At 41.1% G+C, this 26645-nt stretch overlaps 1 protein-coding gene across 4 annotated transcripts in view; it reads left to right on the top strand.

Moving 5' to 3' along the window:
- Positions 1-26645, top strand: part of CDK8 (cyclin dependent kinase 8) — a 175721-nt gene that overhangs the window by 132641 nt on the left and 16435 nt on the right. For 3 of the 4 annotated variants that reach the window (XR_012655043.1, XM_075061660.1, XM_075061659.1), the window contains exons 5-9: positions 2502-2559; positions 5438-5569; positions 16376-16519; positions 19317-19386; positions 20826-20898. Coding sequence is in view for 3 of the 4 variants with exons in the window: in XM_075061660.1 (XP_074917761.1) it covers positions 2502-2559; positions 5438-5569; positions 16376-16519; positions 19317-19386; positions 20826-20898 (477 nt within the window). In the remaining variant the exon portion in view is untranslated. The remainder of the gene's footprint in view (positions 1-2501; positions 2560-5437; positions 5570-16375; positions 16520-19316; positions 19387-20825; positions 20899-26645) is intronic. The other variant, XM_075061661.1, reaches the window with a different exon arrangement.

Raw genomic sequence — 26645 nt, 5'->3', positions numbered from 1 at the left:
TTATATTATCCTAATATTTTGAGATGCTGTTAAAAATTTGTAAATATGTTTTTACACAAGTGTGATGATGGCTTTAATATTCTCAAAAATGAAAATTTTAAAACTTGCCTAAAAGCATGTTTATATAGTAAACTGTAGTCCCCTCTTCAGAGCTATTGGGAACAACCATATTAATTCTTATACACCTGAGATTTCCTTGTTGGTATAGGTGGGGGGTGGGGGGAGTAGCAAATTGTCCTCTTTGCAGTGACTTAAACCAGGAAATGCAAAGCGAGAGCTCTGACTATTAAATTACCTGTTACCAACTTCTGGCTAGGCATTGCAGTATAAGTGCTTATATAAAATCACCCACTATTAAGGGACCTCATTAAGTCTTTACATTTTCTTGATTTTTCTCAAATGATGTAACATGTTTTTTATTTTAATACAGCTTTGATTCACCCACAAAAAAATGTTAACGTTTGAGGAATCTGTGCCCATCTGATTGCAAGGCAGAGACTAGTGTATAAAACACATTGTTCGTATGAAGACCTGAGAAAATGGTGGCAGAGACAGGGAAAAACTACCAAGATTAAGAATTGAAGGGTCATAATGATAAGCAGCCCAATTCTGTGGCTACATCTAGTACTCTTGGGGGAATTGACAGCTCTAGTAATAATTCATTTAAACTATAATATGGGAACTTACTTCCCCGCATCCTTCAGGAGCACTGCAAGACTGGGGGAGTCAGGGGTAACAGAGGAGCTCAGGGTGAAGGAAGCAATTATTGGGAAGGAGCCTGCAAGGGAACCTGGAGGGTTGTTGGTTGTGGGTGGGAGAAGAATGGAACAGGTTTTTTGGGGGCAGAGGAATTGTTAGAGGTTGGGAGCCTCCCCTGTGAAGACTGTGGCAGACTCCTAGTCTTTCCCATTCAGACAGACACATCTGCCCCTGTCCCAGTGTGTCCTTGCAGCCCCTCCTCCCCCATTCCCATATGGCCCTGCAGCACCCCCCCCCCCCATTCAGCACCTGAGCCCACACCCCAGTCTGTTCCCCCCCCCAGCTCTTCTGAACCCTGGTCTCTGACCCCCAGTAGCCCGTGTGCCCCTCTGTCTGTCCCATGCTGCCTCCATCTGGCCCTTCTGTGAGGGATGCATCCTCTTTGCTGGCTGGCTGCTCTCTTTTCTACTGTCACAGCAGCCCCTGGTCGGCAAAAAATGTAACCGCAGTTCCAGCTGTGTAGAAAAAAAAAATCTATGGGGGACATGAATTCTGCGTATGTGCAGTGGTGCAGAATTCCGCTGGGAGTAATCTAACTTCACACCACCGGTGGCAGCATATAGGATATGTGAATAGTAGGCTGCCTCTACAATGTGATGTGTAGCTACACACATCAGTGAAAGAGACCTGGCTGTGTGGAGCTGCTGGAGTCTTTTCCTGTTAAAAATAGCAGTCTAGATGGGATAGCATTGCTTGAGCATGTACGGTTCATACCCACTTTGTTCAGGTGTATCTTTACTCACCTAAGCAGTGCCTCACCATCTACACTGCTGCTTATACCCATGCAAGAGCTGTGTGCAGGGTATGCACTCTACATGGCACCAGAAGGAGAGTGGAGTGTAGATGTCCCTATAGGTCTGTTATCAGTAGTGTAAAAAAAAAAAAAAAGTGAGTAAACTAACCTAAACTTAACTCCTTATTTCCCAAATTAGAAGCGGGTAAACTCAGTATTCTTGAGTTTATGCTCGACTACGCTACTTTTGTAGTATAATGTTTTAATTCATTTCCTCAGTATAGAGAAAAGGAAGAGTCGAGTCCTACTTCTTAATATTTAGTGGCCATTATAGCAGTGGGAGAAGCATTTAGACAGTAGTTTTAAGGATATTCCTTTAAGTCTTAAAGCTGGCTAAATTAGTATACTATATCAGTCTGGGATAGTAAATTTAGATGGGTTATGTAGATTTTCTTTGGAACATGTATTTATATAGTGACTGATATTCAACCTGTATCTTGAGATTTTTCTTGTTATTGTAAAATGTATGTCTGAAGATGTGCCTAATGACCCTTGGCCAAACATGTTGCAGAGATGACATCTTACACCCAGATTCTTTGTTGTTGTTTTTCAAGTGGGATGGGGAACAGGCAGTGAAGCACCAAATGTGCAGCCTGGTGATCTGACCAGTTCATAGAGTGATGTTGCTGGAAATCTTGAAGGCTCATGCTTGCTTGCTTGCTATTGCGGGTGAAAGAAAGACACCACAAAGGCAGTTAGTCTGGGGAACATAATTTAAAAAGTCCTGGAAAAAAAGAGTTTGTGAGGGAAAACCTGAGAGGCAGAGGTAGCAAAGGAAAGCCTGTGTTTTGGATACTTCCACAGCTTTATCACAAAGTAAACATCTATGACTTTATCATGCTGCATTTGGTTTAAAACTGGTGAAACAAAGCTAATGTATTGTTTCAGAGACAAATGTTATTTAGGTTTATCTTGGTATATGTATTGTATATTTATTTTTTTTCCACAGAAACCTGCTAATATTTTAGTTATGGGTGAAGGTCCTGAGCGAGGAAGAGTAAAAATTGGTATGTTATATCTTTGATAAGTCCCAGTGTAGCATTTAAGTTAGAATGTTCTGAAGGTGCAGTTGCATCACTTAAGATAGTTACTTAACATGATATTAGTATGTGTCTGGAAACTTTATCAAAAGCTATTTTGAGTGACTGGCTTTTTAGTATCACACCTGTGCACCAATTCCCAGTGGTGCACAGCTACAGCCTCATCAATGAAAAGGGGGAAAAAATCCCTATGCCATTATATTATATGGGTGTGTGCTGGGAGGGGAATTAATATGGGACAAAGATAACGATAGGTTGAAAGAATGAAGGAAAATAAGTAAGATTTTAAATGACCTCCTTTTACCTCCAAAGTGCCAAGACACTAATTTGTTCCGTATTATAAAATCTAAATAGGGAACTGTCCACTATTCCGAATATTAAATTTTATAACAACAGTGAGAATGACTGTTGATTTATGAACTGCCCTTGAAAGGGTGGCCAGATTTCTGGGAAACGCAGGAAGCAACAGGAGTCTTAAAAAGTGCAGAAAATGTTGATTGAGAGACACACATTTGGTAAGAACTAACTCTAAATATATTCAAAATGGTGAGGGGGAAGTAGGGTGGGTGGAAGAAACTGAAACTTTCCCACTGTTTTATCTTCCGGTGTGAACCACTTTTCTCAGTGAAAGGATCATTTGCAGAATCTCCAAATTGTTCTATAAAGTCTATTTTAAAAAGTAACTAAAAATAATCTAACCATAGTCTAACAGTTATGAGCCATACTGTGGCATGTACTAGTTCATCACTGATGCACCAATAGTCTTCTAATGCACACCCTGTATTGTTATACTAATATTATAGTCAGGCAGTCCAGTTTGGCAGAATTTTTTTTAAACAGATTGTTTTTCATTTCCCTCTGACTTTTTCTTTTATGAGATTATTCTTCCGCAGTGTCACTCTGTATTCTTTGGTGGTTTTGTTTATCTGAAACACCAGCTGTTAATCACTAATTTGCTAATCAAGGGTGGAATTCTCCTGAGGTGTTCGCCACTGGCTTAACTCTGCTCCCATTGAGGTCAATGTGAATTGACTTCAGTAGGAGTAGAATTAGCTCAGTGCTGAGCACTTCAGAAAATCCCACCCTTTAAAATTTTAGCACCCTTTAGAGGTGTACGATTGATGATAAAGACCAAGGTCTTCTATTTGCAAAACGGCATGGACAGCTGTTTATGAACATTTCTTCCCATTACCTTAATCTTCATGGAGCATGCACTTCCAAGACTGAGCGTGTGGGTCAGTCTCCAGGCCCATTCAGGGTCAATTGTGTTGGTGCTTTTTGTGATGTAGACAATTATCCATTAGTATTTTCTCACAGACCACCAACTTATTTAGCAAGTGGTAGTTACGTGCGAAGTCATTTGGTAATAACTTTAGATTTCTACTAAATTTGGTCAGACGTTGCTGATGGACAGATGAAAGATTCTGCATCCACTCACCAGTCCTCTGAGCCATCCAGTCCCAACAGTAGAAAAGCCTTTATTTCTAGGTGTGTTATCAGTTTGAAAAAATTTGCAATTTTTAAACATGTTTTTGCAACAGTAGGAAAAGAATGCATACGTATCCCCATATCAAGGGCTTCCACTCTTCTAGTATTAATACTTTTTAAAAAAATACATAACTGGTATATTTAACATAAAATAAGCTTTATAGGCTGTTTATGCTATTTTGACTCCACTTTTTACTGGATATTTTTCCACATTTTTCATAGATATCTATGAATTCATATCATGAGTTATCTTGATTTTTAATATAGAAAATTATAAAATGTCTCATTTTAATTGCAATAAAATAATTTAAAGTAGGGAGGCACATAGAGGCAAATAGTTACTTTAGATTGTGGAGCAAAATTAGTATGAATATTTACTCTGCAAGTTTTCCTCAGTAGCTGAGTTATGACATGTGGCATGGGTTTAACTCCTTCTCTCTCAAAACTGCTATAGTCCTCTCACTCCTCCCCAGTCCTACTCAGTATATATAGGCTCCCACTCCACCATGCCAAATTCTTCGGTGTTTGGAACTTCGAAAACCTGATTTAGTGGCAATACCCACTTCTCTATCCTCTGTCCATCTTGTCCTGTACCATCTAAATTCTGGTCAGCTCAGATAGTTCTGTGAGAAATTATAGATTACAAATCCCAACAAGCAGTTTAGACAGAATATTTTTCTTAAAGTTTTATTAGTAAAAGGAAATTTTCCCAAAATGGAAGACATTTTAAAAGCATAGCTTAAATGGTTTCATCTTGGTACTGGTGATAGTTTGTGACCAATTTAAATTGAGAAGAGGCTTTCAGGGAAGAAGATACCCTCATGATTGGAATTACCTCTTGTTTGGGGCATGAGGAAACCCTGCTTCAGTTGCAACCAGCTTTTCATAGGTAGTTCTTGTGTCATACATGTATGTATTATAAATCATTCTAACCTTTACAGAATTACTATTTCACCCATTTCCCCCCCATTAATGTTTCCTGAACAAACAGCCCTGTGATAATAGAATATTCTACCAGGCAGAAAACTGAGCTCCTGGCTAGCCAATAAGGACTTACCCAATGTTCTGAGAGCTACATGAGTTGGCATGCTTTTTTCAGAACAGTGGTAAATTCTTTGATTCTAAATGCCTTGCTTTAGTAATGATTTATAATGATATACTTCACAGGTGATGATGCTGAATAATTGCAACATAAACTATAAGGAAATGGCAAAGTTAGACTATCAGGATTCATATTTACTACAGTGTGTTTGCTTTTTAGCAAAATTTTGGTACTTCTAACAAATGAGCTCAATCATTTCATTTGATCAATGTGAAGTTTTCTTAACTTTTTAAAACATTTTTTTTAATTTTGCAGCTGATATGGGCTTTGCCAGATTATTTAATTCACCTCTGAAGCCTTTAGCAGACTTGGATCCAGTAGTTGTAACATTCTGGTATCGAGCTCCAGAATTACTTCTTGGAGCAAGGCATTATACCAAAGCTATTGGTAAGTAAAATTAAGTACTAGTTTATTAATGTGTTACTTAGGCAAAATATACCTGAATTACTGAAACGTTGGCATGTGAATGCAAGTATGGGAGAGAAAACAAGTGGAAAAGTACACCATTGAATTACATGAGGAAACATTAATCACTGACATTTTATTTAGTTTAAATACTATTCTTAAAACTCTTTCCTGACTAGTAAAAATCATAAACTCAGATGCCCTTGATGTATAATTTTATATAGTTTCTTATCACTAGAAATTTCAAAAAGCATATTACTACTTGCAATAGAATGAAATATTGACACACCTCTTAAAATTGTCAAAATCCAGAAAATGACAGCAGGGAACAGAGTACTTTAGTTTTATTACTTTGGTTTTTTTGCTATTTAGAGCAGTGGTCCCCAACCTTTTTGTGGCCAGTAGCACATTCATATTTTCAGAAGAGTGTGACGGGCGCCAACAATTTTTCAAGGCTTATTTTGTGTTTGTACATTAAATAATACAAAAAACATCGTATTTAATTTTACATAATATATGAATCCATAAGATAAAAAAGGTAATTTTACATGTAAAAGATATTAATTAAATTATTCGGCAATTACTCTTTCACCTACCATGTGAATTTGCTCTTTTTTATCTACCTGTAAGAAAAATTAAGAAACTTTTACAAAATAAATATCATAAACAGTTTTCATCTTATTTATTTTAAAAAAGTAAAACATTGTTGAACTGCTGATCCAAATATATTTATTATTCTTACTTTAACATAGAATGAAGCCTGCAGCCCCAGTGTTCTCTGTCACCGGCAGGTGTGGGGCCACGGTTTCTCTCTGGCTTAAGCTGTGGCACTGTGCCTGACGGGGACTGAGAACACCGGCACCCGCAACCTGAAGCCCTGGAGAAGCCAGAGAGAAGCCACAACGCAGCGCCTGCCAGGGACAGAGAATGCCAGCACCTGCAGCCCCAGAGTACTCTGTCTCCAACAGGCACAGGGCCCCGGCTTCTCTCCCCGGCTGGGCACTAGGCAGGCCGTGCGCCGTCTGGGGACAGAGAACACCGGTGCCTGCAGCCCTAGAGTTCTCTGTCCCCGGCAGGTGCGGGGGCGCGGCTTCTCTCCCCTGCTGGGCACTAGGTGGGCCCCATATCTGCCGGGGACCGAGAACACTGGCGTCCACAGCCTGCAGCCCCAGAGAAGCCAGAGAGAAGCCGCACCCCTGCGCCTGCCATGGACAGAGAACACTGGCACGGGGCCGTGGCTTCTCTCCTCTGCTGGGCACTAGGCGAACGCACATAAATGCCCAGGTGGGCACCATAGCGCCTGCGGGCACCGCGTTGGGGACCACTGACTTGGAGTATAACAAATACATAAAGCAATATTTCAATTTATGAAATGTATAGACTGGAGACAGTACTAGCTGCACTGAAACTATGCTGCAGCTGACAAGATTGATGTGGCTGTGAAACACCTTTCATTTACTATTTCTTGTTTTCTTTTTTCTCCAAAGAAACCTTTGCATTTTCTTGTGAGAAATGACTCGTTTAAACCTGCTATTCAGTAGGAGGGTTGCCACCCAGAAGTTTTAACTCAGTGCAGTTAAAGATAAGTTATTAGCAATAGAAAGATAGGTTCTTCCTCCGTTCAAGTCTATCTAGAAGAAACACCAAAGTTGGGGGAAGTCACTTTCCTCCTAGTATTGCCGCTGCTGGTATTGATCTGCTTTGAACAGCTCCAGCACGGCACTGCTGAATCTATTCTGCCACAGTCAGCACTTGCTGTCAGTCTGTGAAAAATGCCAAACGTAAGAGAGAGGAGACTGTGTGTGGCAGTGGTACAAACTATCACAGAGCAGGCTTGACAGTAGTATGAAGTTCTCTTTAGGGCTTTTAATAGGTTTTGAAAAGAGTTATAGAGGCACAGAAGGGGAAAAAACAGGGGTGGGACTGGAATTCTCCATTCCATGCTGTCTTTGACTACTTGGCTTGCTAGAGGGAGTTACCAAAGGTTGCAATCCTCTTAAGAAAGACTTCTTCAAGTAGTATCCTGAGAGGTGTTCAACTCTAGGTGTGTTTGTGCCCTACATATCTCAGATTGGAGATTTTAGGTAGCAATGTCCATCTTGCTCATGTATGTGACCCCTGCAGCCTCGTGCCCCGTACTGAGGCTATATAGAGCTGCGTGGGCAAACCGCCCTCAAGTCTTTCTCAGCTGCCTCGACCTGAGGTGGAGTCTCAGTAGTATCTGAGTTGAACTTACCACAACTGTATTTTTCTCTTGTCCTTACTAGTTAGTTAGTTCTTAGAATTTCCTTTGTGTTAGTTAGCTGTAGTAATTTTATAGATTAAAAAACAAACAATATTTTTTAAAAAAAATATTACTTATCCTATTAGGATAAGAACTATTGTCCCTTCACCTCTTTCTTTATTTTTTCCCCTCCCCCTCAGGGCAACTTAAAGCCTAGGAGAGTGTGCCTGGTTCTCCCAGGCCCAGGGTTAAACTTTCCCTTTCATGTTGAGTGTCTATCCCGGTCAGTCATGGACACTTCCAGTGTGTTCAGTGCCTGGGGCTGTCACACGTTCTGCAAAAGTGTAATTTCTGTCTACAGTTACAATCAAGGGCCAGAAAGAACCAGGAACTTAAACATCATCTCCTCATGGTAGAGAGTTCGCTCTAACCAGCTTCTGACCTGAGCCAGGGAATTCTCCCATACAGTGGTCTCCGAACAGGTCAACTACTTCTCTTCCTCACCCCCAGATGAAGCTGCCGTGCCTTCTATACTGTCCTTTGCCAAAGATTTTAAATGGTTCCAGGATCTCATTAAAAGGATAGCGTCTCCTTGCAAATTCCCCTGGAGGAAGCTAAGGAGTTGCACCACACTTGACATTCTGCACACTTCATCATCTGTCTGCATCATTAATGAGGCCTACACCCTGCAAATATAATTTGGCATGCCCCTAGCTACAATACCACCTACGTGTAAGAGGGCAGACAACAAATACTGTGTTTTCTCTAAGGACTCTGAATTATTTTCAAATTCAACTCCTGTGTGGTCTATGCTGTGAATGAACGTGGCGGACGGCACCATGCTAAATCTACTCGATACAGTAGAGACCTATAGCCTCTTGATTTATTTGTCCATAAATCATATTCACTGGCTATCTTAAAATTTAGGATCACCAATTGTCAAGCCATTATGGTAAAATACAGCCATGCTAAGTATTCAAAATTTTATGCCTTTATTGAGCATCGTTCAGCAGACCAGAGGGAGCAATTCCAGGCGATCATTGCAGAGGGCCAATTGTTTGCAGGAACATCTCTCCAGGCCTCTCGGCGCCGCTGATACAGCTGCTTATTCAGTCTCCAGGGTGTTAGACATGAGGCAGTCCTCCTGGGTTCAACTCTTGGGACTTCCCTCAGAAAACCTAAATTTGTTTGAGGATCTTCATTTTGATGGATCATAGTTGTTTGCAAAAAAAAAAAGTGATCAAATCTCTGCGTGTCTTAAAAGACTCAACAGCCACTTTGCGCTCTCTGGGAATTTACACCCCTGCATAAAAAAGAAAGTTCAGTAAGGCCCAGATGGCACAGAAATCCCATCCCATCCAGCTTCCTGCCTCCCAGGAACATTACGTATCCCAGCATAAGCAAGAGCAGTTCCAGGAGAGGAGACCAGCTACTTCTCCTACATCAACCTCACAACCCACAACTTCAAAACACCAATTTTGAAGGGCTGGTGAGGTGCTGAGTTACTATCTCCTGCTCTTATTTGCTGCCACAGTCTCGATGTCTCCTGTGCTTTGGTGACCACCTTTTTCATTTCCATCAGAACTGGGAACATATCACTCTGACATCTCCCCAGGTACAGTCTGAACTGTTGAACAGCTATGTCCCCTCAGTGCTCCAGCCTGGGGTGCCTCTTACACTGCTTTGCTGTAAGAACATCCACTCCTGTCCTGTTCATACATAGCCTCTACAATGTAAAACCACTCCTAGCTATACAGTATCGAGTGCTGCTGACTAGCCACTCATGAATTAAACTGCAATCTCTCTAGTCCCAAACTTCCCCCCAAAATGTCCAGTACGCTACTGAACAATGCAAGCTTTTAGAAAGTCCATCATTTTATCAAAGGAGAATATGTTCCAATCTTGTTATCCTATATGGAGTTTCCCACATATTTTAGTCCAAACACACTGGTTATGCTAAAATAATAAGATATGTTTATTAACTACAGAAAGATAGATTTTAAGTGATTACAAGTAATGATGCATAAAAGGATCAGTTACAAAAAGAAATAAAAGCTAAAACACAATTTAATGGCTAGTATAACAAATTCAAAGCAAAGGTTTTCTTCACCATACATTATGGTGAATTGTATAGGCTGGGCCTCCTTTCAGCCTGACACTCCTCCCCCTTAGTTCAGTGTCCTTCATGTATTCATTGATGTCATGAGCAGAGACATGGGAGGAGGAGTGAAGTCAAATGTTTTCCTTCCCTCTTTATAATCCAGTTTTTTTGTGCTAGAAACATCCTTGCTGAGTCATGGTGACACTCAGTCTGTTGTGGACATGAGCTATGAACCATCCTTGTGATGAAATGTAAATTTCTTGTTTATACCTTCCCTGTTACTGGAGAATGACTATTTAAGCAGGTGATAGCCCTTTAACATCTCTGGATGTTGGTCTGTCCTTTGTTCTTGAGAAACTGGTTTGGACCTGCTTTTCTGAAACTTGGAGAATGTTATAGCAATGATACATAGTAGAATCTTATAGCTTCACATACAGTGTTCATTCATTTATTTTACCAGGACAATACTGTTTAGCAGATTGACATTTTCAAATGATACTTTACAAGGCATACTTTTTATAAAATTTAGCATAGTCTCATAAAAATGGTGACCATAGTTGTATGTACCATCATAATCAGTACGGGCAAGCGAGTGTTAGAGGTCATTTCAACAGGATGCTGCATCCACTTTACCTCCCTCCCTGAATACAACCCTCTTCCCCATGCCTCTTCAGGGACCCCTCTGACAAGCGCTTTTTGCAACATGAAATTGACGCTTTCCTGAATCTGGGTACCATAGAACCAGTTTCCATGTAACACAGAGGGAACGGATTTTATTCCAGGTACTTCCTGGCTCCAAAAAAAGAAAAGTGGTTGAGACCTATTCTAGATCTAAGATTACTCAACAGAAGATTCAGAAGTTCAGAATGGTAACTCTTGCAGCAGTAATTCCATCATTGAACCAAGGGGATTCGTTCTTGGCTTTCGACCTTGAAGATGCTTACTTCCGTATAGCAATCCACCCCAGCGCAGAAGTTTCCTACACTTCACTCTAGGTCGAGAGCACTTTCAATACATGGTGCTCCTGTTTGGTCTCTGGTCTGCACCCAGGCTGTTCTCAAAAGTTCTTTCTGTGGTAGCGGCTCATCTTCACAGACAAGGAACTGTGATTTTTTCCCCCCTACCTAAATGATTGCCTGTTCAAAAAGTGGTCTTTTAACAATGCTTTAACAGCCACTCAGAGGGTCATAGACCTGTTTCTCAGGCTGGGACTACAATTAAACATCCGAAAGTCCACCTTAACTCTGGTGAAAACTCTGGAGATCATAGGAGCTTGCCTTGATGCAGTAACATCCAATGCATTCCTTCCTTCACACAGGTTCATAACCATAAGCAATTTAGGCACTATAGTCCAAGTCATCCCTGAAATATCAGCCAAGATTTATCTCCAGTTATTGGGACATATTGCAGCTGGCACCTTCATGGTAAATCATGGAAGTCTTCATATGCACTGCCTCCAAGGGCTGGCACAGAACTGTTGATTCATCAAGGAAACAACTCTCCATGCCACATAATGTTTGTTCATGGATCCCCTTTCCTCAGCCATCTCCAACATCAGAAATAACAATGGATGCACTCCTACTGGGATGGGGAGCTCACCTAGATGCTCACACTATTCAAGGCAGGTGGTCTCCTCTCAAGTCCACACTTCACATCAACTTGCTGGAACTCAAAGCTATCAGAAATGCCTGTATCCATTTCCTCCCACTGACAAGGGCAAATGCCTAAAGATCATGATGGACAATGTGTCATGGATGTTTTACATAAACTGTCAAGGGGGAGCAAGGTTGTCTTCCTTTTGCACTGAATTGGTGCATATGAAACTCAATCAACATTTCAGCAACTTATCTTCTGGGCATACAAAACAATGCAGTGGATGCTCTCAGCAGACACCTCTCATAAGATCATGAATGGGAGACAGATACTACTATACTCCACTACATATTTTAGTGTTGGGGCGTGATAGATCTGTTCTCCCCAGCCAAGGACAAGAAGCTCTTGAGGAAGTCTGGATCACCGCTCCCTGGGAGATGCCTTTCTCCTTCGTTAGAGTCCAAGCCTTCTGTATGCATTTTCCCGGACTTCCTTCATATCCAAGGTGCTGTTCAAGATAAGGAAAGCTAAAGCCAAAGTTATTCTGTTTGTTCAGACATGGTCAAGACAAACATGGTTTCTTTACCTGTATCAGCTCACTGCTTGTCAATTGATCACTCTCCAGACTGTCCTCCATCTTCTCTCTCAGGATGCTGGTCAAATTCATCACTCCAACCTTGGGGTTCTTTTGCTCAAGGCATGACTGCCAGATCAGGGGAAGGCAAACTACGGGATTGCCAGCCCTATGGTGCAGCAAGGCTAAGGCAGGATCGCTGTCTGCCCTGGCCCCGCGCCGCTCCCGGAAGCATCCGACACCAATGGGAGCTTCGGATGTGGTACCCATAGGCAAGAGCAGCGCACGATGGAGCCACCTGCCCCACCCAACCCACAAGAGCCACTGCTGGACATGTTGGCTGCTTCTGGGAGCAGCATGGGGCCAGGCAGGCAGGGAACCTGTGTTAGCCCCGCTGCTTGACGCTGCCACCCTGGAGCCACTCCAGGTAAGCAGTGCCAGGTTGGAGCCCACACCCTGAGCTCCTCCTGCACCCTACATCCCAACTGCCTGCCTTGAGCCCCCTAACCTCCTCCTGCACCCCAACCCCCTTCCCTAAGCTCCCTCCCACACTCTGCACCCCAACCCCCTGTCCTGATCCCCTCTTGCACTCTGCACCTCTCCTGCATCCCAACCCCCTAAGCCGCCGCCTCCTCAGCCCTGAGCCCCTTGCTGACCCTTCCTGCACCCCAACCCCCTGCCCTAAGCCCTCTACCCCCATCCTGAGCCCCTTGCCACACCTCCTCCTGCACCCCAACCTCCTGTCCTGAGCCCCTTCCCGCACCCCAACTCCTGCCCTGAGCCGCTTCCTGCACCCAATCCCTTCCCTGAACCCCCTAACTCCTCCCTTGAGCCCCTTGCTGCACCTTTCCTGCACAAATGCCCTCCCCTGAGCCCCCACCGCACCCCACACCCCTCCTGCACCCCAACCCCCTGCCCTGAACCCCCTAACCTCCTCCCTCGACTCCTTGCTGCCCCACAACCTCCTGCCCTGAACCCTCTCCTGCACCTCAGCCCTCTGCCCCAGCCCTACATTCGTAGTCCTGCAAACAATTTCCCCACTCAGATATGGCCCTCGGGCGAAAAAGTTGGCCTACCCTGTGCTAGATGGTTTGCAGGGTTAGAAACAGCCCGTTTTGAGGATGTAAAGAGAGTGCTGTTACATACCAAGAAACGATCTATTTGTGATGCATATACTCAAAAGTGAATGAGATTCAAACACTTGTGTGACATAAAAACAACTTTCACCTCCATCCTCTCTCTTATCATTTGTACTAGATTACATCTTAGAGCTAAAAATGACAGGATTATCTTTAAACTCCATAAACATGCATTTGGCAGCTATTGTGGCCCTCCAACATGTGGTAGAAGGTTTTTCCATCTTTGTTCATTCTACAATGAGGAAGTTTCTCAAGGGACTGGACAACATCTTCCCACTAATCAGATGCCTTCCACTGGCATGGTGCCTCAACTTGATACTTGAATGTCTTACAAGGTCTCCCTTTGAACCTATGGCCACCTGTTCCCTTCTACCCTGTCTATGAAAACTGCCTTTAGCAGCCATTACTTCTGCTCAAAGAAGAGTGGGTAAAATAGGGGCTAAAATGACATACCGCACCCCCACAACCTTCTTTAGGAATATCACACTGCGACTGTATCCCAAATTCCTGACAAAGGTAAGGTTGGACTTCCTCATAAATCAGTCTATCCACCTTCCAGTTTTCTTCCCTAAGCCACATTAGGATTAACGAGATGCAACATTACATACACTCGATGTCAGGAGGGGATTAGCCTTTTACTTAGACAAGATTAAGCCCTTTAGGAAATCTCCCAGATTATTTCTCTGCATTGCAGACAGAATGAAGGGATCTCCGATTTCCAAGCAAATATTCTCTAGATGGGTATCTGGCTCCATAATCTACTGCTATCAGTCTCATGATCTTCAACCTACCTCTGAAGTATTAAGTCACTCCATGAGATTCCTCTCTACAGGCTTTCTTAAGAACGTTCTCAGTCACAGAAATATGTAGAGCTGCGACTTGAACATTCATTCATTCGCTGAACCCTGTGTAGTCACACATGCCTCAGTTTCTCATGCCATATTTGGTTCTACTGTTCTACCTTCAATCTTTGACTTGACTCCGAAGCCCCACCCTTCTGTAGACGGTACTGCTCAATAGTCACCTAGAGTGGAGCTCACAAAGGGACACTACTCAAAGAAGAAGAGAAGGAGACTCACCCTGTGCAATAACTGTGGTTCTTCAAGATGTGTCCCCCTATGGGTGCTCCATTACCTGCCCTCCTCCTCTCTGCTTCAGAGTTCAACAGGCTTTGCAGGAGAGAAGGCAATGAGGGAGGTTTGCCTATGCATGTCTACATAGACTTGTGCAGGGCACAAGACTGCAGGGGGTACGTGCATGGGCTGAACAGACACTGCTGCCTAAAATCTCCAATCTGAGGCACATGAGGCGAAAGTGCACCTAGAATGGGGCACCCATAGGGGGACAAATTTCAAAGAACTATAGTTACTGCACACGGTGAGTGACCTTCTTTTCTTTCACTAGTGCATTTTAATCATTCTGTGAACCACATGGATATTGTTCTATACTGCAGTAAAACACCCATTGCTGGCCCAATCTCTGACCCTCTCCACTTGCAGGGTCCAGTCTAAGCCCAAACATCTACACTGCAATTTTATAGCACTGCAGCCCAGGCCCCATGAGCCAGGCCAATCACAGATGTTTTATTGCAGTGTAGACATACTTTAAGACACTTGTGCATAAATTATTGCTGTAAAGCATTCTCTTATACCTCACCCTTGTGTAATTCCAATGGAAAATGTTAATTATTTTACAGCCTTTTTAGATTGAACACCTAAAAAAAAAATTCCACCAACTATTACTGCTAGCTTTTTTACCAAGAATATTCTCACCATTAAATACATTCTTTAGCCTATTGACGTCTTCTTTTTTTCTAAACCTTTGCTTGTCATCCTATTGTTTCCTCCTTCTACAGCAATGTATCAGCTATTTATTTTCTGCTCGCAGCACATGGAGCTGCAGAAAAACTCACAGCTTTAGCTCAATTTTTTTTAATATAGATAAAAACTCACTTCGTGTGAAAATTGAATGGTGGAATTACACTGTGTATATCATTTGGTTCCGTCCTTGTTCATGACCTTTTATTACTCATTCAAGGCACTGCTGGACACAACGGTACATTAGTTAGATATCTTGTAAATGCACACTATAGCAAGTGTGATCTAGAAAATGCAACGACTACGGAATTTACAAACAGGCACAACAGGAAGATTAAAAGTTTTTCCTAAACGTGTCTTGATTTTGGAAAGTATCTTAAATATGTATATAAGCAGTACATACATCTCTACCTCAATATAACGCTGTCCTCGGGAGCCAAAAAATCTTGCCTCGTTATAGGTGAAACTGCATTATATAGAACTTGATTTGATCCACTGGAGTGTGCAGCAGCCGCCGCGCTGCTCCTCCCCCAAGTGCTGCTTTACTGCGTTATATCTGAATTTGTGTTATATCGGGTGGTGTTATATCGGGGTAGAGGTGTATATGTATATACTCTTAATTTTTAATGCTCTTGAAAGGGACAATGTGACGTGACATTCTAATAGTAGATAAAAAGGGGGATTGTTCCTTATTTCTGTCATGTTTTTCAGTTTGGGAGATGAAGTTTTGAAAGTGAGTTATCTCTGAGCTTTTGTAGAGAAAAGTCAACATTTTTTCCTTTATGAAAAATTCTTTTGAACACATACCTTTTTAGGAATTTATTGGTATATAGGAGCACCTATGGGCCTCTGAAGTTTTAAGATGCAAATAAGGCAAAGGGCAGGGGAAAGGCATACAACATAAAAGTGAAATGGCGAAGGTGAAAAGTGATAAAATCAAGATTTGATTTGTTTATTTAGTTAAGATTTATAGACAGTTCCCCAGTTGGCTCCCAACTTAGTTATTAGTCAACTAACTTCTAGTCCCAGTGACTGGTAATTGCAAACTTTTAAGCTATTGCATGCTTTCTCAGCTCTCATAATATAAAATTACTGTGCATTCTGCAAAATGAATTACTTACTGTGCTGTACACAAATGATTGCAGCCTAAAGGTAAAATTTGAAGTGTCGCAATCTTGTAATAAATCTCTTGTTCCACTTGAATACTTGACATCCAGGAGCCTTATTTCTTAGAATTTATAAGATATATTTAAGAATTATATACTTGTATCTGACAAAGATCTGTGTTTTCTTTTGGAAAAATCCATTTCATTTTATTTCTTTTCTCCTTTTTTAAAAAGATATTTGGGCAATAGGGTGTATATTTGCAGAGCTGCTAACATCAGAGCCAATATTCCACTGTCGACAAGAGGACATCAAAACTAGTAATCCTTATCACCATGACCAGCTGGACAGAATATTCAATGTAATGGGATTTCCTGCAGGTACATATTGTGTTTTTTTTAATTACTGCTGTTCAAACTAAGATACGTGTATTTGAAGTTGTTGCCGTCTTTGGATAGGAAGGTTGCAGCTGATCAAAGCAATAAAGCTGTTCAAATATAATCTTTGTTTCATGAATTGCAAAATCAAAAGTGAGTCTAAACATAATGCTGCTACCAAGTGGAGTTTTATATTATTACTGCTACCAATAGGATTGACTTTGTAACATCCATGTGTATATTCAGTATTCTACCATATTTAAAAGGATTGAATTTTGTTACAGGGAAATAAAAACAGTAGTAGTATTTCTGGGTATCTCCATGGTGTTGTTTCTTATATACTTTAAACTTTACAGAGGATGGACAGATGTAGGCAATAATTGCACCCACTGGTGAATCTTTTGCAAATGTTTAATTATTGCAAAAATATATGATTTTGCATTTTCATTTTCAGATTTGTTGTCGCAGAAAATATACTAGTGTCTTGATTTGGAAAAACTGCTTTTGTCTAACCAGAAAACTGAGGGTCAGGCCTAAGCCCAGACCCAAAGCAAATTCCAGACAGCGAGCCTCTTGCTACACCTTCCCCTCAAACGTTGGTAGTACCTTGTTTAGATACCCCTGGACATACGTTGGGTTAGTGGGATGTCTTCTGGTGTTTATGTGGCTACTGGTGTGTTGTCAAAATGAAAGAGGCCTTATTTTAATATTTGATCCCTCTCTCCTCATTGTGTTTATTCCCTCCATCATGCAGAGTCCATTCAACAGGCTTCTACAAATAGCCTTGTTCTTCCACCACTTTGTTAGAATCTCATTGGCTTCCTGCCCCTTATCACAAGAAGTTCAAACTCTTTTCCCCACCTTCATATTCACCCCCTAGTCATGCTTCTTGTTTTTCTGAACACTTAATTTCCATTTCCTACTTTTGGCTTCATGCCTTCTAGCATGCTACTCCCAACTTGTAGAACTATCTTCCTTTCCCCATCTATCTAGTGCCTTCTCTTTCCTCCTTCAAAAAATCTCCTTAAAGCTGATTTCTTTAAGCAATCCATTCTTCTCTCATGGCTAAACTTTTTTTTTTTTTTTTTTGTCTTTAGAGTCTAAAGCAAGATAAACTCTTTTGCGGCAGAGATTGTCTTTGTAAAGTTCTATGTAAATATATAGTACTGTATTAATGTTTTGTAATAAGTTTGGATTGTATTGTGTGAACAGTTGATCTTGGTGTGAAGGTCCCCACTTCTTACCCAAGAACATAATTCTTTACCATTTTATTACTTTAAGACCTTTTCTTGTATCATTTGCCATTATAAAACCATTAATCTGGTGCAAAAACAGACAAATATGAGAGGTAGGAAAAGGAAATGAAGATAACATGCAAACCAGGAAACAATTAGATAAATTCTCTCCGTAGTTGGTTCTAGATTTTTGACCTCATCTTCTATCTAGATGGTCCAGCAAAGTCCTCAGTTTTTCAGGTTGATGTCCATTCTCTGTCATTAATGCCATGCAATTATAAACCGTTGTAAAGTTCTGCAGCTCGTAAAGTTCCAGGAATACAAACCTAAATTATACAGATGGCTAGATTTTTCAAATCCACAGCTACAGGAGAATGTCATGTAGTCTCTATGCCAGAAACATGGTTCTTTGTCTGCAGGAAAATGGTATTATGCCATCCCAGAGAATAGGAAAAGAATTTAGAAGAAAAAGAAGCTACCAACTTGGAGCTTTGGGATTGACTATATGCTTAAAAATTACTTACCAAGTGAAAGATGCATCAAACTTCAGGGTCACATTAAAATAGTTTTAATAGTTGTTTGAATTTTTTTTGCCTTATATATTAATAAATTGAGAAATAGGTTCTTTATCCATAGTCTGCGCTTGATATACCTTAATCATTGCTGACATATATCCTTCAATTGCAGTATGTGTCTGGGATAGAATTGACTAAAACTTTAATATTTGTTGAGGGTGGATGCAGCTACAGTGGCTGCTGCAAATTATGGGTAATGCCATCCCAAGCACCCTAATGGCAAAACAGATAACGCAGAACCACTCCACTAAGCCTTTAGGAACTTGGGCAGTTAGAACAGGAAAGGCTGTGAGAAGGAAATGATACCGCTACTGATTTCCTTTTGGGTTCTCTGATATGGTGGTTGTGGTTGATCTTAGTGGGTTTTACTTGGTGTGAATCACTTGCCAAAGGCAACTTTTTTTAGGAGGAGTGGAGTATGCTGCATCTTTGGGCCTCATTATCCATCTTAGTGAGCAATGAAGGTAGTTCCTGTGGGTTGGGACTGACTCAAGCAGGCTTGCCAGTGTGTGTTTGTGATTTCATGTTAGATCAAATTGTCACCCTGATACAAACACCTTAAAAAATAAAAGAACCTTAATCAAAATCTTGTATTGCTACTTTCTGAACTACCTTAACGTCAGTATCGTCTTTGAATGAATGAATGAAACGTAATCTGGGAGGATGCTAATTGGAACATGATCAATTCCTGCTGGGATGTTAGTTTCATGTAAAATCTTATACATAGATTAGCAACTATTATTGCAGTTGTGGGTGATATTTAAGGTTGTTAAATTGAGGAGTTAATTGGCACATTGTCAGAACCTGTTCCATTATTGTGCACTGTGAAGAGATATTGAGGGCATTCAAGGAATGTAGAGACTAGGACAAAGCCAGGTCAGGTATGTGGGAAGAGAAAACTAAGATTAGAAGGAGATTTTGAATGATGTCTTTTTCCTCCGTATGCAAAAGAAGGCATATGAGAAAGTATAATGCATGTTGATCTTGCAGATAAAGATTGGGAGGACATAAAAAAGATGCCTGAACATTCAACGTTAATGAAAGATTTCAGAAGAAACACGTAAGTTAAAGTTTTGCTGAGCTTTTTTGAGAGATTAGTTGTCTATTTTATTTTAATTATAATTACCTTATTTAAAAATACTTTGCTATAGTAGGCACCCTCTTAGTCATATGATGAAGAATTAATATGCAATTATTATGGCTTAGATGATGGAGGAGATAAGGATACTAGAATGCTTAAAACTCAGTGTACTGTGGCTGTTCAAGTGTAGAAAATGTTAGACGCCAGATACTGGTTATCCAGAAAGCTCTGTATAGTGAAATGAGAAGTAAAGTGGCAGATGTGAAATTGATGATGTACGTGAATGGAACTGGATGACTCTTGAGGTTGCTAATTGCAGCCTTTCATAGATGTTACAACTTCAGATTTGTGCCAAGTCTACAGTGATGGAAAATTGTTCCTTTGTGATAAATATGTGAAAAGAGTTGGTGGCCTGACTCTACTTCCACACAAACTGTCAGCACAATTGGCAGTCTCAGACTTGGTCTACACTAATGAGGTAAGTTGATCTAAGTTACACTTGTTAAGTTGCATAAATGATGTAACTGAAGTCGAAGTAGCTTAGATGGACTTACAGCAGTATCTGCATCACACATGCTCTCCCTTCAACATAGCTTCTACCTCTAGGAGAGGTGGAGTAGGGAAGTTGATGGGAGAGTACTCTGCCATCAACTTATCATGTCTTCACTAGACTCACTAACTCGATGCCCGCTGGATCGATCGCAGCACTGCCGATTTACCAGTAGTGGAGACAAACCCTCAGTACTTGGGGCAAAGCTAAATGTTGGGGTGGGGGTGAAGGCAATGGGGTCTCTTAGAAGTGGATTTAGTCACCTTGACAGAGTAGTTTGGCTTTGGATAGAAACAATTTAATACAAATGGCTTAATGTGTCCACACTCACCTGGCAGATTTGTGTTCTGACCTGTTGCAGTTTAGCCTTGTGACTAAACTACCATGTTTTAAACAATAGCAGTTACATTGCCTCTGGGCACCTATCCCAAAGGCAGTGAATTTTGGGAGATTCTGAAAGGTAACCAGTGTATTATTAGGACAGTGTTGAAAGGGCTGACTAAATATTTAAGCTCCATGCACACTGGCATTAAACCAGTACAGTGTGATAAAATTATATTTAAACTTGCTGAAAAGGAAATCTAATCCAAATGGTACTTGAGACTCATGTAAATCATTAAGAGAACTTTTGTATGTGGTCTTTTTGTATGTTTTACAAGCATGCTAGGAGGGCAAAAGTGTTATTTCTCTAATGTCAACAAGGAAGCATGTGGTGCTGGTGCCTGTGCCTTAGCTGTTCAACGGACAAAAATGCAACTTTAGTCTCCAGAGCTGTCAGTCGATATCTTTCATAAGCACTAGGTTAATTTTCTCTAAGAATGCCCAGTACTGATACTGATGTATACAATATTTTTTTTTCCCCCCCCAGGTATACCAACTGCAGCCTTATCAAATATATGGAAAAACATAAAGTTAAACCAGATAGTAAGGCATTCCACTTGGTAAGCTTCCGGTAGTCATATCAATTGAAAAAACCACATATATGTTAGCAGTGGTCAAATTTGGGTCTGGGCTGGTGCCAAGTGCTTTTTCACTGAATTTATTTGCAGTGCTCCAAACTATTAACTTACAGTTTCTGAACTGGAAACACTGCAGAATACTTCTCATTTATTGCTCCTGACTAATAGAATGATTACATGAAGAATTTACCTGGATTGGCATTTGAATACAGTACATCACAGGTTTTCTATTTTTAATACTCATGGTAAATTTGTGGTTTTACTTTTGTTACTGTAGCTCTGGTTTTAATGCACTTTACTGCTTTTACATTTGTGTGTATTTTAAATAATCAAATTAAAATCTATTTTGATAAATACAAAAAATCATGAATTCTAGAAGATGCATATTGATTTGAACATTTCCCTTATTTAACATTATCAAATATGTACTCTGGGAAATACTACATTGAACTTTGAAAGTTTAGTTTATAAAATTTAAAGAGCCTTCTTCCTAGATGCACAACTTTTTTTTTTTAATGGCTTACTTACAGATACTTCCTAGTAAAAGGTTCTTCTCATAAATTGTGATAGCTGCATACCAAAATGTTTCCTCACTAAAACTCTGATTCAGCAACGTACTTACGCTTTTGTATAACTATAAGGACATAAGTAGTCATATTGCTTAAATTACTTGCTGAATTAGGAACTGATTTTTGTGTGTTATGTTTGCAAATTGATATATTGTAGAACTGTTGATACATTGCTTATTTTTAAAGAGTATTTAGGCAAATAAAAAACCTAGATATAAAGTACTGCTGACTTCTGTCAGCAGGTTTAAAGAGAAACAAGTCTATCAATTTAACTTGGAGAATTCCAGCATCTTCTTTCCAATGTAAAGATATATTGGAACAAGAGGTTTCATGACCTTGGAGGGAAGAGGAGAAGTTGAGATGGATGAGAGAGGAAGGAAATGAGTCAAGGGGGCCTGAATGTCTCATAGGTTGCTTGAAACTCCCATTGAAGTTGCGCTTACTGATGGGATAATCAAGCCCAAGCATTTTTACTCTTTTTGTTTGCCAACACACTTTTTGCAATTTCACAGCCCCGCTTTCTTTGCTCTTTTGGGTTTTTTTTTTGTTTGTTGTTTACTTTCATGAAAACTTTTTGGAATTTATTTGCTTCAGCCAAAGGTTGAGTGAATCCAGGCACCATTTTAGTTGTTGATAAACTGCATAAAATTGTGAGAACAGGCGTTAATTGCAACAGATGGATTACAGTAGCCAATCTGAGTAGAGATGTTAATAAGCACAGTACAGTTAGTTTTTTTAATAGTGACTATGGAAATCAAACATCTAATTAAAGTGCAAAGAACTACATAATTGAGACCTCTGTCATTATGCATTATTAACTGTGAAGTATTCCTACTTTCTGGAAGAGAGTATCATTTTGATATAATACCTGATAACTGTTCACTGTCAGGTTTCTTATCCTCTTTGAATTGGAAATCCACTTTTGAAGAAATGAGTCAAACACACCTCTAGGTGCCTTCTATAGTGCAGACATTTGTACCCAATACATACATAGTCTGTAGTGTTATGCAAAACACTAGGGAATCTTTGTACATAAGCAAAGCAGCCAGTGCCATTTCCCACTTTGCTCATAATAAAATTAACCCAATTTTTGCCATATCAAGAATGAGAACAGCATCATAAAATGTGGCTCTTGTATTAATTAGATAGTTTACGTAGTGTTTTATTAAATTAAATACATATTTGGCATTGCATGTAAATATTGTATATTTTTTGATAAAAATATCCGTAATTTTTGTGAGGATGATACCAGTAATTGATTCTATAAGTAAGGCTACGTTTTAGTCACAGATATTTTTAGTAAAAACCATGGACAGGTCACGGGCAGTAAACCAAAATTCACAGCCCATGACCTGTCCATTACTTTTACTAAAAATACCAGTGAATAAAACTTGGGGAAGGGCAGTCTGAGGGAGGGGGAGAGGACAGTGGCTTGTGGCATGATACCCCTGCTGGTGGTGGGAGTGGGGAGACTGGCAGGGCTGGCAGGCTCTGTGCCTGGCTCTGTGCTTCCCCCCCACCCCAAAAAAAAAAAATTAACAGCAGAGTTTGGGTGCAGCAGGGGGTAGGGTAGGGGGTTGGAGCATGCAACAGGGTGAGTTGGGCTCTGGGCGGCACTTACCTGTGGGGCTCCCCGGAAGCGGCAACATCCCCCTCACTCAGCTGGTAGGCGGAGGTGTGGCCAGGCAGCTCTGTAGGCTGCCTGCAGGCACCACCCCTGCAGCTCCCATTGACTGTGGTTCCGGGGAGCACTCCAGGTGAGTGCCGTCCAGAGCCTGCCACACCCTGTCACGTGCCCTAGCCCCCTGCCTGCTCCCACACCCGAACTCTGCTGCTGTTGGTGGGGGGCAGGCAGGTAGGTAGGGAGCTTTGTGACCCCAACAATCTCCCCCCCACCCTAACCCCAGTGCCAGCTGTCTGGCCACACCTCCACATAGGAGCTGAGGGACGGGGGTGTTGCCACTTCTGTGGAGTCTCACAGCTAAGTGCCGCCCAGAACCTGTCTCACCTCATCCAGTGTCCCTGCCACCTCCCGCACCGAAACTCTGCTGCGGGGGAGGAGGGGGCAGCACAGGAGCCTGAGACTGTCCCAGCAGTGGCCAGTGCACCTGGCACAAGGGCTGCCTGAGCTGCCCCTGAGCCAGGCGCACTGGCCGCTGTGGAGGTCACGGAAAGTCATGGAATCTGTGACTAACTTGCCTTATCTATAAGAGAATAATACACCTTTGACAAGTGCTGTTGGACATGAAGTTTTAAATGGTGATACAGACAATACAACATGACTTTTGTGCTTGTCTATCATTATTGCGATTTGAAATGGGGTAAATTGTAGTTTATAGAATTTGGAGGCCTAAGATACCTCCTATAATTCCAAATGCCTTTTTCTTCCTTTAGAACAGTGGTTCTCAAACTTTTGTACTGGTGACCCCTTTCACATAGCAAGTCTCTGAGTGTGACCCCCCCCCATACATTAAAAACATTCTTTTATATATTTAACACCATTATAAATGCTGGAGGGAAAGCAGGGCTTGGAGTGGAGGCTGACAGCTCGCAACCCCGCAGGTAAAAAGCTCACAACCTCTTGAGGGGTCCCAACCCCCAGTTTGAGAACCCCTGCTTTAGAACAGATTTGCTGCCTTTTGCCTGCAAGTTTGACTACATTTGACCCTGTTGTAGGCCAAAGATTTCACTGCTAGCTCCACATGGTAATACAAAATCTTATAGTAGCGCACAATTGCTAGTTAAGAGTTACTGAAAAATTTCTCCTCCCCTCCCCACCCTACACCAATTTATCCTGATTCTAGAGTATGTCAAAGAGGTCACTTTATCAAGTTTTCGGATCTCAATTAGGCAATCTAATTTTAGTGTCAATCCTGGTAACTGATTCATTACTGATCACTTCAGCATTAGGCAATGCACTTATCATATAAACTCAAATAGCTTTTCATTCCTTGCCAGGAGCCAAAAATCCCTACTTTTCCCTACCTAACTGCCAAAATCTCTAGTTACCTCCTGACAGCTTCTACAGTACAGTTAGGCATTTCCAATACAAAATTCTAGAAGACTTTGAAAATTAAGATTAAAAATGTATGGGCAGCATAACATAAATTTAATATCAAATTAAATGTCACTGGGAATACTGTAGTGATTCTATTATTCATTTTCCTATTTAATTCAATAACCTCAGTTTTTTAATTTATCTGAAGCTGCTGCATTTCCAGTCTGCTGCAGGGGTCTTGCTGCAAAATGTAGGTCAAGCTTGCCATGTAGTATAGGTCTTGATAATAAGCACTTTCAGTATCCCACACAATAAGAGAATGGATCACTTTGGTTCAGAGCAAATTAGCTTAATTGGAGAAAGGTGAATGGTCTGGCCAATAGGATGTGCTAACAAAGTATTTTTTGTATTTGCCCTCCCTCTCCTCCCCCCATGGTATCACTACAAGGCAGCAGTTGTTTGGATACCTTAACTGTGTTTCTTACCTCTGTTTTTGGATTTCCAAAAGAAGGGGTCAAATCAGGGTGCAAGATCAGGGATATCCATATTAATTCCACCAGAGCTTTTGGGACAAGCCCCAGGGGGAAGATTGACTTCACACACCAGAGTATCCATATCCTTTATAGCAGCCATGTTCCCCCTTCCCCATGGTTCTCTGTGAACCCTTGCAGAAGTTCTAGACTTGATTGCTGTCTTTGGAAGAGCTGCATGTCTAGTCCCATCTGTAGAAGAGTCACTGGAATGCAGACATCTACAAGATACCATTAGAGCAAATAAAGAAGAGGGGGCTCTCCTGGAGATGTCCCAATGCCTAGTCAAAACAAAGGAGCTCTGGCAAAAGTATCTAAGCACAAGGGACCTCTGGAAACGCTCCCACTAGCTGCCCATATTCTGAGGATCTTGGCTGTGATTTGCAAGGGATGCCACTACCAAACCTGAGAATTATGTGATGGATAGTTATCCACAGAAGACCCTAGACAAAACAGCAAGCCTCCAAGACAGCATGGCAAGCACTCCAAATCCCGCCAAAAGCCTGGGCCCTGTGTTTGCCATGGGCTCCAACCAGAAGATGATTTATCAGGGCAGCCAAGAACTATGAAACAGCAGATTTGGACATTACTTGAGAGCCTCATGTGGACACACTGATGTGGAAAAAAATCTCTACTGAAAATTCTGCAAAGGGGAACTCTACCAGTAAATATTGTATTATGTCTTATAACATAACTCCATTGGGTGATTTAAACTACTTTTTCTTTCCTGACACCAAACTTGACAGAGCTAGGAATCTTCTTCCACCTACTTGGCATTTAACATCCCCCTCCACAGCATACTCAAAATGGTATCTAAACTGGAGACATATAGCTGTTAAGTTTTATTTCTCTACAGTATGAAATCCTGCAACCACTAGCCACGCTTACCACCTCCATACTACCCTTCTCAAGCTGCTTCCCATTCCCTCTCCCTTCCGCCCATTCACTCCTAGGTCAAAAAGTCAGCACCACAGGAGCTAAAATATATATCAAACACATTGGAAGGCAAGCATGTTTATTTTAGAGGCAGATCCAGAAAGAAGAAAAAATAATAGAAAAGGTACATTGGCTCATTGTCATCGTTGCATTCAGTTTTAGTAAAGTTGAGATTTCTTGAGGTATTTGGCCCAAAATAGGCGATAGAGACATTTCAGAAGGGATAAGACATTAAAAGGCATTAGGCTTTTAGTACAGCTAGTCCAGAACTCTCTTAACTTTGAAGTGTACTTTATGTAGGTGTTATAAAAGAGAACTTAAGGCAAAGATAGTGGTGTGTCTTGTCATGCACTACACTGGAAAGCACAGAAGCTCTCTCAGGATTGCCCATATATCTAGTGTATCTGTTCCACTCCTGCCCCAGCTGCAAGGTAAATAGAAATGTTGTGTATCTTCCTAGTTTGCCCATTGCTTCAGGATTTGCCTCAGGGTTATATCTTCTAACATGAGGATAAGCCTGCAAGGTTGCACATGGAATAACTAGCTGGCTGGCTAATATCAGAGGGGTAGCCGTGTTAGTCTGGATCTGTAAAAGCAGCAAAGAATCCTGTGGCATCTTATAGACTAACAGACGTTTTGAAGCATGAGCTTTCATGGGTGAATACCCACTTCATCAGATGCATGTAGTGGAAATTT

This window comes from Chelonoidis abingdonii, chromosome 1 (assembly GCF_003597395.2).
Source record: "Chelonoidis abingdonii isolate Lonesome George chromosome 1, CheloAbing_2.0, whole genome shotgun sequence".
NCBI classification, from domain to species: domain Eukaryota; kingdom Metazoa; phylum Chordata; order Testudines; family Testudinidae; genus Chelonoidis; species Chelonoidis abingdonii.
The sequence above is the reverse complement of the archived record's forward strand: the minus strand, read 5'-3'. Positions and strand labels throughout refer to the sequence as shown.